Genomic DNA, 19,521 nt, shown 5'->3' with positions numbered 1-19,521 from the left:
TTCAAATTGCTCAAAACAGTCTTTCTGAATAGCAATTGAGGGAGACTAGTTTCCTCAATTACTGCAAACACAGGAATATAAAAAACTGAACTTGGGGATTAACTGTCACTAAGACACTGAAGAAGAAAACGATGTCCTTGTTTTTCCCACACAAGAAAAGGAGTGCCTTCAGAGCTGTACCTGAGCAGTTTATATTTGGAAATGAAGGCTTTTGTGCATCCGTGCTGCGAACACTTGTAGGGACGCTCCGCTTTATGCACATAAGTGTGGACTGTGAGCTTTTCAATGGAATCAAATATCTTCCCACAGAGACGGCAAGGGTAACTGTCTGTCTGCTTCACTTCTCTTCCCTTCAACAGTGAAGACCGGCCATTTCTCCATTTAGGTATAAACCTCACAAGAGCATCACAAGTGTTTCCTGAGCTGGCACAGCTAAGCTTCGCAGCAGAGGAACAGGAAATGGTCCCATAGCACTGAGCAATGCTTTTGCCTAATGCCGATCCTCTCAGTTTCCCTTTGAATTTGTTTTTTGCTTTTAAGGATCCTAATTTATTTGGTGGTCTGAGCCTGGTGGTAAGGACTCGGTCTTTATTGATGCACTGGTGAGATTCCAGCAGAGCAAAAGTTGCAAAAGTACTTCTACAGCTGGAGCATATCCAAGGGTCTACAGGCTCTTTCTGCAACGAGAACAGAAGCAGGTCTTTCTTATTAGGCATTCTAAGGAAAGGTCATATTCTCACTGACACTACATCATCTCTGGGTTTTCCCAGGACGTGTTGTCCTTGGTCATTCAGCGTACTACAATACTGCTGTTCAGCAGGAAATGGATTCTCTCTAGGAGTCTAAAAACCAGAAGAGGGAAAAAAAAAAATGATTGACTAAATACCGATTTCCACATTTGTGTTTAGCATTTACTGTAGCAGTACTGAGTCCTTCACCTTTGCTCATCTCTGTGTACTGAATTTCAAAGTCTATTTGTTCTTATTATGGAATTACTTATAAAAGCAGTTGAGAACTGTACTTTAACCTTGGATTGACATCATTTATCTGCTATTGCAACTGTACAAAAATCACAGAACTAGGGCCTGCCTAATTGGGTAGGCTTCTGCACACAAATGTAGTTTACCATACAGGATTTCCCTCTATTTTTGGCTGACTCCATGTCCCTTTACCAGAAGGCGGTAGTCAATGCCCGAAGTCTCTATCCAGGAGAGATTTTTTCCACTTTGCTTCATGCTGGACATCAGACTTTATTAATTCAAAATGAAGCAATTTATTTTTGGGGATATCAAGCCTATCCTTAAAGACATTTAAGTTTTTTGGGGTTTTTTGTGTTTTTTTTTTGTTTGTTTTGTTTTGAAACATTGTATTATTTGGAATTATTATTTCTGTGAAAATAAAAACTCTACTGGATTCAGTTGAACATATTTTAAATATAGATATTTAAAACATTCAAATTAAAAACTGTGCAAAAAAAAACAAGCCCAAAACAACCACCAGTTCTGGACAAAATGTTTTAACAAAATGTATTTCCAGATGTATAGCCATGTCACTCTGTCTTTCTTTATTCAGAGACAAAGACCTCTTCTCTTCCTTTTCTGTATCTTATGCTATGGCCCCCCTATGCCTTCTTTCTGGTCTATACTCAAATCCTCTGTGCAAATGAAGCAATAGGGAGCACCTGGAGCACCTATGAATTCCAAGTTCAATTGTATTCTCTGTTTAACATTTCCTTCTAGCTTAGGTATCAGTCTTCACAGTTACATTTTCAGTATTCAGAAACCTTTCCTGTCTTTTTAAGGATTCTTACTATCATACAAAGAGAAAAGCAAACAGAAGGGTTATTACACAAGAAAGACTGAAGCAATCAGTGCATTATCTGACCAACTGGTCAAGGCATAACACATGGGAATTGCTGAGATATGTCTAAGGCTGGACAGCTTGGCTACCTAAGAAACAATCACAAACTTAAATAAGTCTTTCCAACACACCCCAGTGGAATCACTACTTCTGGATACGTCTGATGTCACTATCAGATTACAAACACAGGATATAAAGAGCAGCCTTGCTATGGATAGTTCTTCCTTTAAAATTACTCCTGGCTTTGTGTTAGCCAACTATTCTATGACTTGCTCTAGCATTACCACACAAAGCATGTAAATAGCCATAATTTACTACATGGTGACAGCCTCAATGTAGATTTGGGGTACTTACTGCTACTACAGGCAAAGGACTGACATCAGATTCTTCTTTAATGAAGACTGCAGAAGTTTCCATAAATCTGGCATAATCGGCCGCGTACCATACTTTCAATTCTGTGTGGGGCTCAATTGGCTGTGAATGGAAGAAAATAGTTCACATTTACTTATGCCTGTTTACCTGCATCAAATAATACTATGTTGAAGACTGGCGGGAGGGGGATGCAATTTGTTATCATTACTCATGTTGCACTCTTTGAATCTGTTTAATTACTGATAACTCAGTTTCAAGATTCAAACAAACAATTTCTGAGCACTGTTATCCACTCTGAAAGGTTTGAATCTTTAGAGTTTCTAAAAGCAGACCTGTATGTACAGAGATTTTGGGGGATCAAAAAGTAGGACAGATGCCTCAGCCCTCCCAACTTCAGTGAGACTTATTTCCCTATGATGTCCAGCAGTCTTTCCAAGAAATATCCTTTATGTTCCTAAAGCCCACTGAAGAGGACACCTAAGTACAGGGTATAGGCAAAAGAAAATTGCATAATGAATGTGTAACAGCTTGAACACCTCTTGGATGTATGGATTCAGACCTGATTAACGTGTGGACTTCAAGTCAAACTTGCATATTTATATGCACTGCCTCTAATGGGTGAGGCTCAATATGAATGGTGGCGATGGGCTGATGGCTGGACTGGATGAGCTTAGAGGTTTTTTCCAACCTTAATGATTCAATGCACGAGCTATATGGTACTCCCTGCCCTTCTTTCACTGAAGCCTTCCTACACAGGATTAAGGAAGTCCATAATCTGTGGTCTTCCATCCAGTCATGGAAGCTCTTGAACTGAACTACCATCTCATCATACAAGTACTTTCAGTCAATACAGCAGCAGTCAGAAAAAGAAAGATGAGTGATTAAATTAATTGGCTCAAGATTTATCACATATTAAGAAGGAAAGGAGAGAAGTAACTTTGGGGTCATGATTTATATGACTTCTTGGCGTTGTAAGCCATTTATTCATCTATAATCAAAACTAACATTCTTTCAATAGATGCACAGCCATACTGCATTGTACCTGTTGTTTCGTTTCATTTATGCCACTAGGAGAACAAACTAGCCTGGAAAGACGGCAGCTGAGTGTTGTTTCCATATGATATCACATCTTAAAATGCACTTATAACATCAACATTGCATAAGCATGGTAGGTGAAAGATAAGTTAGACTGTGAATGCTAAAAGGTGACAGATAATTGTATGTATAATGTCCAAAACCTGAACTTCTGAAGTACAAATCTGCTTGCTTATTACAACCAGCATGGTCAGCTGTATGTTCCAATAATACCTGGCCTAAACAGAAATGGTACACAGTGAATTTTTCGCTTTGCAAAGGATGAGAGGCAGAAACATCATTTAGGAGACCAATCACGCACTGAGCTCCTGCATGTACTCTAGATGGAGAAAAGTACACATGTATCCATCCATATATGCATGCTTTTGTAGCTGTAATTTCAAGTCACTAAAAATCTTCTGCCTTTACTCTAATGTGATATCCCATCTTTCTGTAAAAACAGTGGAGCCAGTACTTCCACTCTCAACATATATTCAAACTCTCTTGAGAAAAAATCCTCATAACCAGCCCTAAGGCAGCCTCACAACGTGACCAGCAGGGTGTGCCTTAGTGTAGCAGAAGGCTACTTTACCTTACTGACCTGGACAAAATCTGCAGGATGCCACAGTATTATGAATGGCACCAGCACTTAGGAGTGAGAAAAACAGGTTAACTCCCCACAGTGCATAGTAAGGGTTCCAAAACACATTACTCATCCCAAGATAGTCTTCATTTTAATAATGAAGGATGCAACTCTCCATTAATGCTCATGAGCAATTCTATTGAAAGCAGCAGTGAGCTGTGTCAATACAGTATTTAAATTCTAACGGAAATTTTAAATAACCAGTTTTGTAAATATGCTGCTTAGAAAAAAACATTTGTTCATGCTTTCCAAATAGAGTATGCTCTCAGTTCTACACATCTAGCATGTATTTAAAATCGTATTGACTGAATCAGAATTCCAAACACAGCTTAAACATTGTCACAGATTGGGATATAGTGTTATATGTTGATTTTTTTAAATTGCTTTACTATTCATCCAAAGACAAACAGTGTTATAAAAGACTTTGAAGATGCAAAGAGTTATCACCATTAATTTATTCTCACACCCTCACTGTGTGGTAAGTATGACTAGTATTTTCTTATTCTTATGTTACTCACAATGCTATACAGACATTTACTTAGAATAAAAAAGGGGGAGAAAAGAAGGAATGTTCAACATGAAGACTTCAGTTTCCTATACATGTAAGAGTTAAGTTCTGATTTAAAAAAAAAAAAAAAAGTCTGATAAAGTGGCCAAAACAACAAAAACCAAGAAGATCACATATTCATAGAATCATCACAAAATCATAGAATGGCCCGGGTTGAAAAGGATCACAATGATCATTGAGTTTCAACCCCCCTGCTGTATGCAGGGCCACCAACCACCAGACCAGAATGCCCAGAGCCACATCCAGCCTGGCCTTCAATGCCTCCAGGTACGGGGCATCCACAACCTGTTCCAGTGTGTGAATATTCCTGTGTAACTTACAGATACAGAGTTCTGTATTTTCTCCCCTAAGACAGAGACACAGTCCAAAATCCCTAGTATAAATTGATCGTTTCATGGCAACATCACAGTATTGTAAGTTCTGCAGTTAAGTCTTCAAATTTAATCAGAGTAGAAAACAATACTTAAAGAAGCTACTCAGAATCCTCTAATGCACTCAGAACACAACCTGTGTCCAAAAGCGCAATAAAGAAAAGTGCTTTCCAGGAAGAAGTATTCTTGAAAGTAATCCTGCAGGATAATCTCACAACGTGCCTATTTCGAACTGGAATGGTAACACTTCACAGTGTTCTTGTTTAAACACCGCCACCATGAACAATATTTCTGCATTTCTCTGCTCAGTTTCTTCAATACCTGCAGCATATGTACACATTACCTTTTACTGGAAAACCCCATACACTGCTTGCTTTACTATGGATTAAGTGATATAAAAGGTGGTGTGTACAAAAGCACCAGTTGCCTGAATACAATCAATCTTTCATCTGTAAAAGGGTTGGTCTTTCAGAATCTTTGTCGATAAATTGCCATTTGAATGACAGGTGAAGCAATGTGGGTTTAACTACCTTAACAGTTGTAAAGTAGACTTCTCCACAGTGCTGATAAGCCACAAGGGTCTGTTCTTCTTGGTTCCGGGCTAGCCGGACAAACATCATCCAGTTTCCACAGTCTTCATTGGGAGTGTCCAGAAAGTACTTCCCTCCATCTTTCAGTACCTGAAAGAAAGGGGGAGGATTGGAGAAATAACATGGTAAAAACTAAGTCCTGTACAGAGACTTTTTTTTTTTTTTTTTTTTTAAATTTGGAACCAGGGCTACCAATTATTTACCTTCTTGTGGTGATAAATTCTTTGAAATCATGTTTGTTTCAAAATAGATCACTCTTAGAGAACACCAAATGCAAAAGCAAATGAAGAATGAGCACCTTCTGAGGCACCCAACTAGTAAAATAGCTGTAAGGGCTTTGTATGTATTTCCAGTTTATATTTCTCATTTTTTATGTTATATAAAGATAGTATTATAAGAACAAGAACTAAGTGCAAGCAGGCAGGAAGATAAGCTTTGTGCCTTAATGTACTTCCTGAGTAGCTGATAATCTCAAACTTCAATGCTGCATTAATGCTGGTTTGCATGGAACAATCACACAAGTTGTGCAATAATTCCAAAGAGACTTTTTAACAGTCATCTCTTTTTAAAAATGTAAAATTAAATACAAATGAACAATCGTGCCAGAAAGACCTCATTCATTTTGCTTTACTTCATTCTTCCTACACTCCATTTCAAGAGAATGTCTCTATGAGTAAACAGCCCCAACCTCATACAGGACAGTTGCTTTTCCACTACACTGAATGTAGACATTTGAAGCTGCACAACAGATGCCAGCACTGCATGTATTGGTTCCAATAACCATCTAAGCTAACCATTAATTGCAAAACAAGTTTTATCTCCACTGCTTCTGAGGACTGTTTTACCCAACTTTGTCATTTTTCCAATGGAAACACTTGCCTGCTGGACAAGTCCCAGTTTAATCACATTCAGAATGCTGCTAAGAGAAATGCCAAGCAACTACTGCTGCCATGTAGGAAAAGTCAGTCCAGTCTCTTCTTGTGAAGAAATACTCTCTTCAACAATCAGAGCTGTGCTTATCACAGTACACTTTGAAGCAAACTGGGCTGACTGATAGAGGATAGGGTGAGGTTTGCAATGGCTTGGTGGAGAGGAAGGAACTGGGTGCTTAGCTCATCCATGCTCACAAACTTGCTAGATATGTACCTTACCTTTTCCACATTTGTAAGAATTAAAGTGTTGCATAGGAACAGAAGAAACTAATGCTCTCCGGTGTCATCATGCTATGAAAATCCCACAGAAGGACAGTGTTACCTTCCTGGCAGACCATTCATATGACTTCCATAAGCAAATGAAGTCTACAGCAATTACTGGACCTACAATTTTCGTTCTCAAATGAAACTGCAGAAGTATCTGTATGTATGCCTTTTTCCACAGCAGCCTGTATTCCAGCCCAAAGCTTCTGAGGAAGAAAACTCAAATGAAGACATACAGCATATAACAGGACCGTCTCTTGGAGGGTGAAAAGGTCTGATGTTAAATGATAAGTCTTGGAAGAACCAAGACTTGCCACAGAGTTCTGACAGAGACTGTGACTGGAACACAGATGTGCTGTGTGACAGACACCTGTGCAGGTGAGACCTAGGATAAGAGGACTATGATCACCCATGACTCCCAGGAAGCTGATGAGGGAAAAAATGTACTTGAAAATATATCTAGGCTAGGCTGGTCTTGATAGAGGCCATTATGTGTGTGGAAAAAGTATAAACACTGGTGTAAAGGTCCAGATCGGATGAACTGCACATGCTTATGCAACAAGGGATAGTAATCGCTCTAAAAATAAGAACCTGACCAAATAAACTGAATTATTACACTGTCTGTCAAAGCTTATACACAATCACATCATTAAGGAATGCTTCCTTACTCTTGCACTGTTCCTTCCTACTAAGCAGGTGTCCTAGTGCATATTTCTGCCACTATTGCTAAGCCAATGCACACAAATGAACCTCCCAATAAAATGGTGTAAAGTACAAATTCTCTTGGTTCTAATCCATAGAATCACAGAGTATCCCTTGTTGGAAGGGTCTTACATGGATCATCGAGTGCAACCCCTGGCTCCATACAGGACCACCCAAAATTCATACCCTAGCATTGTCCGAAGGCTTCTTGAACTCCGGCAGCTGGAGGCTCTGCCTACGGCCTTGGGGAATCTGTGCCATGCCCATCACCCTCTGGTGAAGAGTCTTTTCCTCACACCCAACCTGACCCTCCCCTGACTCAGCTCTGTGCCATTCCCTCAGGTCCTGTCACTGTCACTAGAGAACAGATCTCAGTGCTGCCACCACTCTCTCCTTGTGAGGAGCTGTAGGCTGCCACGAGGTCTCCTGTCAGCCTCCTGAGCTCTGGGCTGAACAAACTAAGTGAATACAGCCCTACCAGGGAAGACAGTACTATCCCTGGATACACTCAATAGCCATACTCCATGAAAAATTTATCAAGAACAGTTAGATGAATAGATAAATCACCCCAGAAGTGATAAAACTAGAAAGCAGGAAAGTAAACTTAGCATACAAGAACATCTTGTTACTTCTGGCTATGCTGTGCAATCCAATAATATGACTTAAGTTCATACATAGAGATCAGAAGTACAATTAATTAAGTAGATTAGAAGGCAAGTTGCCCATATGAAATGTTAAAAAACACATACGCACTTCATGTTAAGGCACAGGGTTTTTACCTGCAGAACTAGCCTACTCTCATCATAGCAGGTCAATTTTGTAGACAGTTGACCAACGTAAGGACCAAACTGTGTTCTCTTCTGTATTACTTTCTTCGCAAATACTCCAAGGACTGTAAATAAAAAAGACCAGACTACTATTAATGCAGACACAATGAACTATTTCTTGTATAGTTACAGTTAAGAAAATGGATTTAAACATAATAGTCCTGAATGCATTAATTCTTCTTCAAGATAAATATACCAGGTAAACCATTCAAAGTGTTAAGAGTCTGAAAAGGATCCAAGTCTATAAAGAGGCTTTGTAAAAATGGAACTTACATTGAATACAATTGACAAAAGTGCTTAAAATCCACAACAGGACAGTGACATGCAATTCTCAAATGTGCTGATTGTCTTCAGTGTACAAGATGTTATCATAACACTATGCTTATAGAGATAGCTGAGAAAGTTGTCATCTCCCAATATTAGAGAAGATCTATAAAAACACAAAATTACCTGTCTTACTCATCTCGTTATCTCCTACCTATAACCAATGGTGTACCATAACAGGCATCTTGCTATTCCCTTTCTGAAATGTCATCTAGGCAGAACTAATTTTACACAGCACACTGAGCATGTAGTTCACTTGCTCAAGCTTGAGCATTCAAACTTTCTATAATGTGAGTCGAAGATGCTGCAAAAAGTGATTTAACACCCTATATTCTTTCGAGTTTACATGCTGGATGAGAGATGTTACTTACCATTTTGCTTCTGGCCTTTCACTGAATACACTTTCTTGTTTTTCTGCATGGCTTGGGAAAAAGATATGCAATAGCGTACGGCTTTTACTATTACAAATTCAACATTCATTGTACTTGTATAAACTCAACAGAGCTAACAGATAGCTTCCTATTAAATATCACATCAGCTCCAAAAGATATCCAAACATCAGCCTATGCACTGAAGGTACTAGAAATCAGTCATAAATAACAGTAGCTGAATCTGAGGTTTAGTTAGATAATACCTGAGGACTATGTCTTAAGTAATGCATAAAAAAGGGCTAGTGTTAGTATTGCTGGCCTTCTCTTTATGAAATGTGGGAAAAAAGCTACAGTACTTACTCTGCTGGTTTCCAGCTCGCAGCTCCAATACTCGCAAAGTAAGGTAGTGAGGTAGGGTGAGACGGGCTCGGCTAGGAATAACCCTGTCTTTAGCCCTGATGAGTGGTCCATGAAGTTTGCATTCTCCTATAAGGCTTTTACCGCAATCCTCACACCCTACAAATCCAGGAAAGAGAACCCATTACTAAAAATGCAGTATTTCTCTCCAATTTAGTCTCTAGTAATTGTCTTGGTTGAGAACACATATTAGATTATCAATGTTTTTATTTACAGCACTTTTCCACGTTAGGTACAGAAAAGACTATCTGAAAGCCAAAACTGAAATAGGAAGGTTTGAAATAAGACCTCCAGTTTGTGTATTCCCTCCTGTGTGCACTGGTAAATCCTGACCTCTGAAGATTTATACACAGCTCACTGGGAAATGTTGTCAACAGTGACTGCGGAGACTAGGATGGCAGCAAAACTGGAGCTCAGAGTATGTGCACCTTTAAATCAAGGTATGTGCATTTATATATAGATGAGAATGGCAAGGTTGCTAGTAATAATCAAGGTAACTTGCAGAGATCCAAGAAGCCCAGGAAAGATCATTGTTTCTTTGTGATCTTGCACAGGCCCTGCTGAGTAAAAGATGAGACCCTTAGTGTATCATGAAAAATGAGTATAGTAGGTGTTACAGCCACAACTCAGTTGACAACCACTAAAGGCAGCATTCCCAGACTGTGCTGTCTATGGAAAGCCAAAAGGCACACCACATTTCCCAGGCATAGTTTCACAGTAATCACATTTGCAGAATACATGAACCATCCACAGAAGTCACTAATGAGAAAGACGTCTGCAAATACTGACATTCTCCCAGCACATTAAGGTATTTTTGGTTCAGCGTAGCTCAGGCTGGTTGCCAGGGAAACTCGTATTGAGCTGTGACAAAATGTGGCAATGATCCTCTTCAACAGAAGGCATCCAAGCACTGGAATTACACAGAGTGATGGGAAAAACAGTGCACAAAACCTTTTTGTAGACAGTAGAAACAAAAGTAGTGAACCAACAAATCATCCATGACTACCTTGTTTTGGTTTACTTCTGAAAATTCTTTTGAGCAAGTCTATTCAAGTAAGTGACAGTAAGCAATGGAAGAATGAAGCCAGAACACGCAAGAGAATTTCAGGGAGCCAAGGGAAGCTATAGCAAAAACTGGGGCTGGCAAGATGACTCTTCAGGTCAGGCTGAAGCTAGAAGCCAAAGAAAGAAGCATAAGGGCTCAGAGACAACATCTGGAGAGACACTGGGGACAATCCTTGAGAAAGGACAGTGTCACAAATACAGTATTCAGCACAGCTCCAAAAGGTTTCCATTTGTTAACTAAAGTAGGCACTAGAATAAATTACATGCCTTACAAGTCTAGTCCAAAATCTCCCCAGATAACTCCCAAGTGTTCCTACAGAGTTTTCTGGGCTTTCCATCAGCTGTAAATGAGGAGGTAGACCTGTTTATTTGTCAAGTTAAAAACACAGCAGTAGTCCATATTCTTCAGTATTTTGGGGATCACATAATAGTTTTCTTTTTTCATGGCTCCCAGACTGCATGCCTGCACTACAAACAGCTGAAATCTACTTTTTTTTTTTTTTTTCCTGTTAGAGCTACAGATAAAGAACATGCCACTCTATAAGCATCACTGAAAATGCACACCCAAAAAAACCCTAAATACAGCTGCAAGACAGATTTTTCTTGTTACACACTGCTTTATGTATCTGAAGGTCCTTTACAGCTAGGCTGCAAGAAAAGAAATATTTTCACAGTGGTTTAACTTAATAGGCTTTTAAATAGATTACCAACAATCTATGTCTTCTGAGGGCAATGAAATTATTAGGGGTCCTCTACCAGCTTCCTGGGCTTACCTAGAATAATAGCGACTTTGTTTCGAGTTGTGCAGCTCCTGCTTGGAGAGTTGTTCTATGCAAACAGCTGAAAAACATTACCAAAAGCAAAAGGGAGACAAAGAGCTGCTGTTAGAGGGAGGATGTATCTAATCGTAAAGTACACGACCTTATCACTCCATGCCATGCCACTGTGATTCATCGCAGCCCAGCTCCTGAGCAAACCTTGCAGCCCTCCTGGGGCACTGCTGCTGCGGAGGACCTGGAGCAGGCAGCGGGCAGGCCAGGAGGAGAAAGCATGGAAAACGAGCGCAACGGGCCTCCCCTGAACCAGCCTCCAACATTACCACTACTGTTCTGTCAATTAAATCCCACTGCTGCACGAGCAGCTGATTTGGTTTGAATTTTCCAAGCAAGGTGGCTCGATTGGAAAGATCTGCCACCAGATACTCTCAGAGACTGCAGTGTGACCGCAATATGAGTTCATCGAAGGCAGTTTGGCTGTTAACTTGTGAAAGCCAGCTGGTACAGCCCCAGTAACTGATGGTGACATCCCTGCTCCTGACCCGGTGCTTTCCACCACCTCCAGGTGCCCCCACAAGCACAGCACTGATCTCGCAGCAGGCCTCCATTCACAGTGGGGGAAGATTAGGTTTCAAAATAATAAAAATATAATGCTCTCTGCCCATGGAAGTGGTGGAATCACTAGCCCTGGAGGTATTCAAGGAAGATTTAGACACTGTGTTGTTCTTTAGTGAGAACTACTGGTGATAGACAGATGGTTGGACTGGAGGATCTTGTGGATCTTTTCCAACCTTGGTGATTCTATGATTCTCAAATTGAACTTTATAATGTACATGGAGGATGCTCCTTGAAACTGAAAATAATGCTAGCACAAATAAATAGCTGAGAGAAAGGTTTCTAGCCAAGACTGGGGTGCTGGCCTGGAGAATGTGACAAACCAGCTGCCAGAGCTGGAAGCAGCTCTCAATTAGGACACTACTCTAAGCTAATTGGCTTCCCCACTCACTTCAGCTGGCACTCTGGCAGCCTGGTATCTCTCGATACATGCACTCATTAACCACCTTACTGCAGACTCCAGCCTGAAGTCTCCATGCAGCATCATGAAACACCCAGACCTACCCAATGTTTGCTCTACGATCGTCTGCATTTCCTGATGTGGGATATGAAGATTGCTAGCTGATCTAGCGATTTAATTGTAGTTCCAGTCCTCGAACTACATTTACTTCATGGTGTTTCTGATGTCATGCTGATGCACCTGATACCCTGACTCTGAATGCATATCACATGCTGAAAATTGCTGCGTATACCAGAAGCACAAGACTGGGCCACTGTAAATATGGTAACTGCCGAGAGTGTCCACAGCCTTAGTTAATCTTGTGGGAAGTGGAGGTCTTTGCAATTTCTTCCCCCAAAACTAACAGCACAAAGTTGTCTTGTTACATTCTTCCTTGGAGATAATTTCAGACCAACTCACAGTCCTTCATAATTCAGTGCTAAATTACAGTGCAAGAAATGCATACGTCATTACAGCTTCACAGTGGCACCAGTTTGCAACACTCAAAACGCATTTCTGCTTTTTGTTAGGAACATTAGTATACTGCCTGATGTTTTTACAGTCTCTCTGCTCCCTTAACTTACATGTATAGAAATCAGATTAATGGATTCCATGTCATGTTTACAAGAATATGTGATAATGCACAAGCATGCAAGGAAATCATAAAACCGCCTTCATACCTCTGCTTTGTTACTCCTTTAATCTATAGACAACAAAAATAAATGAAACATTCACAGGAACTACAAGCTGTAAAAAGCAGATCATTACCTTCAGAGCAACAATGCTATAGGATCCCCTACAGGATATTCATTCCTTCTTTGCCTATAAAGAATTTCACAGAGTTCCAGGCAACACTTTATCTACCCGCAGATTCAACCACACAAGCTAGCAGATCCCATAACCAGCACAATGTTATTCTGTGTGCAGCACGGCTGGTTTCTGCCTGGCTGTCAGGAGGCTGCCAGAAGCCACAGTGCCCACAGAACACACTTCCACCTGCCAGCTGATCACAGCAGGCCGACTGCCATACCTGAGCCATTCTCAGTGTAGAGGTGCTTCCCTCGATCCAAGTGACAGCTCTCCTTGGCAATCCTGCAGACTACAGACTGGCCCGTTCTCCTTTCCCTCAGGACAACCGCAGGGCCATCAGCCCTTCACGGGGCTGCACTCCTGCAGGTAACAGCAGCCAGGCAGGACTTCAGCAGTTAACAAACACGGGTTTCCAAAGCAGTGGCCGGATCCCTGGGCAGTGCCACCCCCACAGACACAAGCCCGGCCTCAGGAGAGATCTCATTAGCGTGGGCACAGCGCCACGGGCTGCGGTTACACGAAGTCCGGTTGTGGAGATAACAGAGCTATACATAGCTATACTAGGAACGCAATCACTGCCACAAGAGCCCGAACATACCACCAGCTCCTTGGCCAATCAGCTCTAGAGCACAACTTTTAAAAAATCGTTTGCTAACAACCAGATTCCTATCAGGCAAACTTCCTGAATCTTCTCCAACCTCTGCTCTTAAGGGATGTTACGGTACCTGAATCCTCCTTCAGTGTCTCTGAAGGCGTCTGCAGTACTTCTTGCACGCACTGTGAGCACAGAGGTAATTCTTTCCTTTCACAACACCCATTTCTTGCAAAGATGCACTGCAAGAAATGACTGTTCTGCTGAGCAGCGCTCAAAATTTGCTGTACAGTTTTGCAGCATTAGAATTAGCTCCCGTGCACAGAGGGAACAAAGATCAGTGTACACAGTACTCCAAATCCAAGTCTAATTACAATCATAAGATTTGCATAGCAAACAACAGTAATTTACCCCAAAGTAAAACTGTGCTGCTTCATTACCCTTGCCCTGCTTTCATGTACAGGGACATCACATAAATATCTTGTTGAAATTTTCTCCCTTAGCATACGTTGCATTTGCAGTATTTGAGTTTTGATTCTTCTTGTGTAAAAGTATGTGAGGCTTTCCTTCTCTGTCGTTTGTTCTGAGGCATCCATTGCTGGAAAAACTTGAAAAGCTTGTTCCAGAATATTATTTATTTGGCAAAAATTCAAATTACTCAATTAGCAAACAATTAATTCCAAGTTATTTTGCCATTACTGTGGGCCACTGTCACACATTTCTTCTGGAAAAAACGTTTATGAAAGAAGTCTTACATGTCCTAAGTTTGATGCAAAACCGATAACAGTTGATCCAATTTATATTGAAGTAGAACTCCAGTTACAGTTACCAGAATTCAGAATATTAAAAAAATTATTCTATTCTAACATCTTTAACTTCTGATATTTTGCTGCGCTACATTTTCTATTGACTGACAGCCTTACGCTGTAATAACTGTAATAACTGCTCCTTAGGCCAGCATGAAAGTAGTTGAACTTCATTTTCCCTTGTGTCTCTTCTATCTTGTACAAGAACACCTTCCATTAAAAGAGAGCTACTGCTGCTTAGCTAAACACACAAAAAAAAAAAAAAAAAAGAGAAGAGGAGGGGAGGGGAAAGTCAAGGCTGACCACAGTCAGGGCTGACTTTGTAATCCCAACTGCTCACCTGAGTAAAGACTGCAAACTGTGGCATATTCACCCACACATGAATTTGTATTACTTGTGAAAATCAGTAGAGGAGCAGTCCTGATCTTGGCAGGGATGAGCAGCACTGTGAGCATAAGCGCCTATGTGGGGCCCCTGCTCCTCTGGGAAGAGAACGATGGATGGGTGGTTTGCAGACATCCTGGCAATCATCCTTAACATTAAGCACATTTATAGTAACATGACCTCATTCTACTACGATGTAAAACCTAAAAACTGAGTTACTATATTTGGAAGTAGAAATAAAACAGTACCGTGCCTTATTGCCATCCCATGCTTTCGGTCAGACTGGCAGATCAGGTCAGCTCCCTGTAACCAGGACCAGTGCTGCAGGTAAGCCCAGCCCTTAGGTGAGAACATGTGTTCAGAGGAACATTCTCATCACATCACTTCTACCACCCATGAGAAGGAAAACAGCTTGTATGGAGCATCCACCCCCAGATGGTACACCAGCAGTGCTAATCATCCCAGGCATCCCCTCCTGTCCGACACAGCTGTTGTGGTAAGCCTTGAGAAGGGACCCAGAGAGGCCTGCCTCCCATCTGACTGCAATGCAAAGCACACACATTTTCCCAACAGACAGTTCACGCATGTAAACTCTTCAGAGCACCAAAACTATTTCTTACATGAACAAATGATAACAGTGACTATGATTCATTATTAGTTCCTAAAAGAGAGTAATCATGTCAAGTACTAATGGAAGCAGTAAGGTTTCTGTCTGGTTTTGGCACTGTCAGGAAGAACTTGAAGAGCCCCAGAAATGCCATCCTTCCACCAACCATGCAAGGCTTTCTGCCATGCTCCTTCCATCCTAGGAGCAAAATAATTGGAGACTCAAGGAGCCTAGGTGCACTAAAAATTCAGTGAAGGGACTGTATACAGCAGCTTCTACAGTGAATCAAGAAGGACGTGCAGCAGAATACCTCATTCTCCCGTACCTTACAGACTTCCCAGCAAAGAGAAGTGAAATAGTACCTTCACTGTCTGAATGCTTGAAAGGGAAGTGTAGTACAGGACTTTACTGCAAACTTAAAGAAAAAAAAAAAAACAGCAGGGAAAGCATGCAGGTGTCTTTATCAAGTTTAACTTCATGCTGCAGATGAACAAGTTTATCAAAGCTCTTGATAGGTTCATTCACCTAAAAATGACTTCAGATCAAAGCACTGATTGAAAGCTAAGTTTAAAAAAAAAAAATTCTGGTTATTCTTGAGACTAAGATGTACGTGCCACATTTCTGGTACACCACACAGGGTTTTGGTTGCTATCAAAATCCATACACATAATGTACCGTTCAAATGAAGTCACTTCCTGTAGTTTACATGTAATACCTTCTAATCAGTGCAAACAAAGAGACTTCTTCTCACTGCTGAAAGCTGAACACATTTCAAACAATCAAATTGAAAAATGCAGCTTGATTTTTCAGGTTGTTTTTTTTTTTTTTTTTTTTCCTTCTCTCCTCCCTCTACTGGTTTGGCATGAAGACATAAAATTAGATCCAGAAACAGGGATGGAAGTTAACAGCAAATTAACAGAAAAAACTGCCCTTTTTTTTTTTTTTTTTTTACAAGGAACAGCCCCAGGCAGCACAGCCTGATCGTTTGAAATGCCCAGCAAAGGCTCCCGGGGAGCCAAAGCTCCTGCTGCCCATCTACTGCTACCAGCCAGCCACAGCCATGCCACGCTGATGCAGGTCAGTCCTTGCTAGCACTGCTCAAACTGCTTCACTACTGCAGACAGCAGAAAGAAAACCCACCATCCACACAGACACAGGCAACCACCAGGGGAGCCAAAGCAAAACTGCTTGTGAGCACCCTATGGCTCTTGGGCCACATTCTGGGCCCATATTCTGTGCCCCCCTGCAGCAGATGTTTTACTGACCACAGCAGAAACAGCTCTAATTGGACTCAAGCACATCTTTTTGGTGGAGATTTTGGCGGACCGGTTGATTCATTCAAGTATCAGATCTTTTAGCAGCTAATGCTACAGTTGTAACTTATGCATGTTTTCCTCAATGCACATCTGTAGAAAGACACATCTACCTGAATGCATGTGCGTATAAACACACACATCCATATCAAGTGCGTTAACACTGGCTGACAGTTTTACTCATGGCTGATCAACACCGAGGTTTCGGTTCTGATAAATGAAGTATAGAGATTCTAATGACTAATGCTTCATCTTAATCAGTTGAAATATTTCCAACACTTGCAAGACTCCCTTAAAAGGGAACCTTGGAGTAGGTCTCTCCTTAGCGCAGAAACACGCTGTCATTTCATTGAACTTGGTTGCTACTGGCCACCAAGGTCAGATATCACTCAGAGGAGATTCACAGATGGTCACAAAAGCGGCTCTTCTTAGGAAACCATCCTAAACTCATTCTTGCTCTCACTTTTGTCACACAACCTTCAGTTTGAACTTCCAGGAACTTTCCCAGCAAAGATGCCAGAAATTGGAACGCACCTCCAGCTGCTTTCTGCAGGTAGACATGCTTTGGAGAAGGAAATAAGAGCTTACTGCAGGACACAAAGAGGACTGGCATGAGAGAGAAGCTGTACTCATCCTGCAGCTGTAGATGCACGAGTCTTACGGGCAATTTAAGTAAATGAAACAAACCACTACTGCTGGGAATAAATGCATGGACTCTGCCCTATAGAAAAGAATCCATATGCTCAGCTCTTCTAATGTGTGAGTAGCCAGTCACATTAGGAATGAAGGAAGTTGATGCAGAGAAGTGAATTTACGGATACTTAGGATTAACTGTTCCGTTGTGACCTTGGAGGGCCAAACCTGAAAGAATACTCACAATCTGCACTACACTTCAGGGAAACTAAGTGTGAATAAAACTGAGAAATCAGTTTACTTTCTCATTTCAAACCTCCTATGGGCATTTCAATTCACAGAAAAGAACAAAAACATTAATTTTGTTTTGAGCTCATGAATCCCAAAACCCATGTATATTTACAACAAAGGAATACAGGCATCTTCTTTTAGAAACATTATTCTTCTAAGTAGAGGGTCCTTAACATGCTTAGCAGAACTGCTTGAACTATTACTCTGAAGAGAGGACACACAGAACAATTTCTGTTACAGCATGAAGTACCATACTTACAGATTTCCAGAACGCACAGGATGCTTCGACCCCAGCTTCTCTGGGAATAAAATGGGTTGAAGACTCTCATCCCTGGCTTTTATGATCCCATTAAATAATTTTCCTCTTTTAAGGCATGGTGTGATTTCTTTAAGAGCAGGCATTGGGAAGCTCTTTTCAACAGACACAAAATTGTATTTCTGTGAAAAGAATATTCACATGTGCAAGTGTCCTAGCTGCATTACTTATCTTCTTCCTGAGATCTAACAGATACTTATTTTTTTCTACCTTAAAGACATTCAATGGGAACCAAGGGATAATTTCTAATGTCTTGACTGATACTGTATTAAAGAAAATATATCCACCCGTGCTTCTTTAACATGCTGATAAAGCATGGATTAAAAAAAGTAGCATCAATACATTGAGAAGCAGCATAGTACATTTCTGTTACAACAGCTATTCTCCTTAGGCATAATGACAGCCTTGAGTCTACTGCTTTGAAATACAGAATTACACAGCACATGACCAGAATATTATCACAGAACTACATGTGAGTGTTGCAAAAATTTGTGGGCTTAAAAGAGACTACAGATTTTTTTTCTGTAGAGGAAGCACTCTAAACTCAGATTACAATGCATATCCAAAAAGCCCTATTTATCTTCCTGTTGACAGACGCCTTAGTTTAAGATTAAATAAAACACAAGGACTCTATCTACAGTTGTTCCTGAGGGATTCCTAGTTTCTTTAAACTACTTCCAGAAGTCACAAAAATAAAAGCAATAGCCTGCTAGAATCTAATTCTACCAAATTCTAATACTAGAATCTAAGAAGCAACCTTAGAAGGCAAAATTGCAAGCAATTCGGTTTTGTACTTCCCTAGCTGAAATAGCAAGAGCAACAGGTGTTAAAGGTCTTAAGGGAAATGCTCCATTCCTCGGGTTTGTATTTGTACAACCATAATATTTAATATCCATATTTACTTGGGGCTGTATATGGTCACATACTCCACAATGTATTTAGTATACTTTCTTCTCTTGGTTGGAATTCAATTATTTAATACACTTTGTGCTTCAACGTTGCTAACAGATCACAGCAATATTTGATTTTCATATATATCCCCAGTTTTAGATGTGGTAAAGGTACAGCTGCCTTGCCAGAACATCCTTTCCAGTCCAGTATGTTAAATATAATATTCTCTGTTCCCTTATCATCCAACACAAATACTACCTTCTGTGTCACACATGAATCATCTACCTCCCTTCCTTTATACTCACAAAAAAAGCTGTGATCAGCTGAGCTTTCCAAGCTATAACTGGTTTTTATTTACAACATTACAGTTACCCAGAAATCAAAACCCTCACTGGCCAGTATTTTCATAACACATCTCGGTTATGTTAATAAAGCAACCTACAAAATGTCTCTTTTCCAACTGAAATGCTGTCTTTAAATAAACCTTATCTCTAAATCTGAGTGCCTCCCAATGCCTATCATCTATAAATACACTTAAATGTAAAAAAATCCCTCCTGCTACATTTGTACAACAACAATACAGCTCACAAAAATAAACATCAGCCTGCGTGAAATCAATGTTTTTTCTACCCTTTTCAAAATCATAAATATATTTTTTGTTTTCCTTT

The 19,521-nt window shown here is 40.5% G+C and overlaps 1 protein-coding gene across 10 annotated transcripts in view; it reads right to left on the bottom strand.

Annotated features, from left to right (window-relative positions):
* PLAGL1 (PLAG1 like zinc finger 1) overlaps positions 1–19,521 on the bottom strand; it is a 50,335-nt gene that overhangs the window by 2,878 nt on the left and 27,936 nt on the right. For 5 of the 10 annotated variants that reach the window (XM_085217132.1, XM_085217129.1, XM_085217131.1 and 2 more), the window contains exons 3-7: positions 9,259–9,414; positions 8,156–8,268; positions 5,419–5,568; positions 2,215–2,334; positions 181–677 (exon numbers count right to left, since the gene is read on the bottom strand). In XM_085217132.1, the coding sequence (XP_085073258.1) occupies positions 181–677; positions 2,215–2,334; positions 5,419–5,568; positions 8,156–8,268; positions 9,259–9,414 (1,036 nt within the window). Of the gene's footprint in view, positions 1–180; positions 678–2,214; positions 2,335–5,418; positions 5,569–8,155; positions 8,269–8,476; positions 8,634–8,898; positions 9,135–9,258; positions 9,415–11,153; positions 11,221–13,240; positions 13,964–17,905; positions 17,991–19,521 lie in introns of those variants that run through there. The other 5 variants (XM_085217134.1, XM_085217135.1, XM_085217136.1 and 2 more) reach the window with 5 other exon arrangements.

The sequence above is a fragment of the Meleagris gallopavo genome, chromosome 2 (genome assembly GCF_905368555.1).
Source record: "Meleagris gallopavo chromosome 2, MGAL_WU_HG_1.1, whole genome shotgun sequence".
Lineage (NCBI taxonomy): Eukaryota > Metazoa > Chordata > Aves > Galliformes > Phasianidae > Meleagris > Meleagris gallopavo.
The sequence above is the reverse complement of the archived record's forward strand: the minus strand, read 5'-3'. Positions and strand labels throughout refer to the sequence as shown.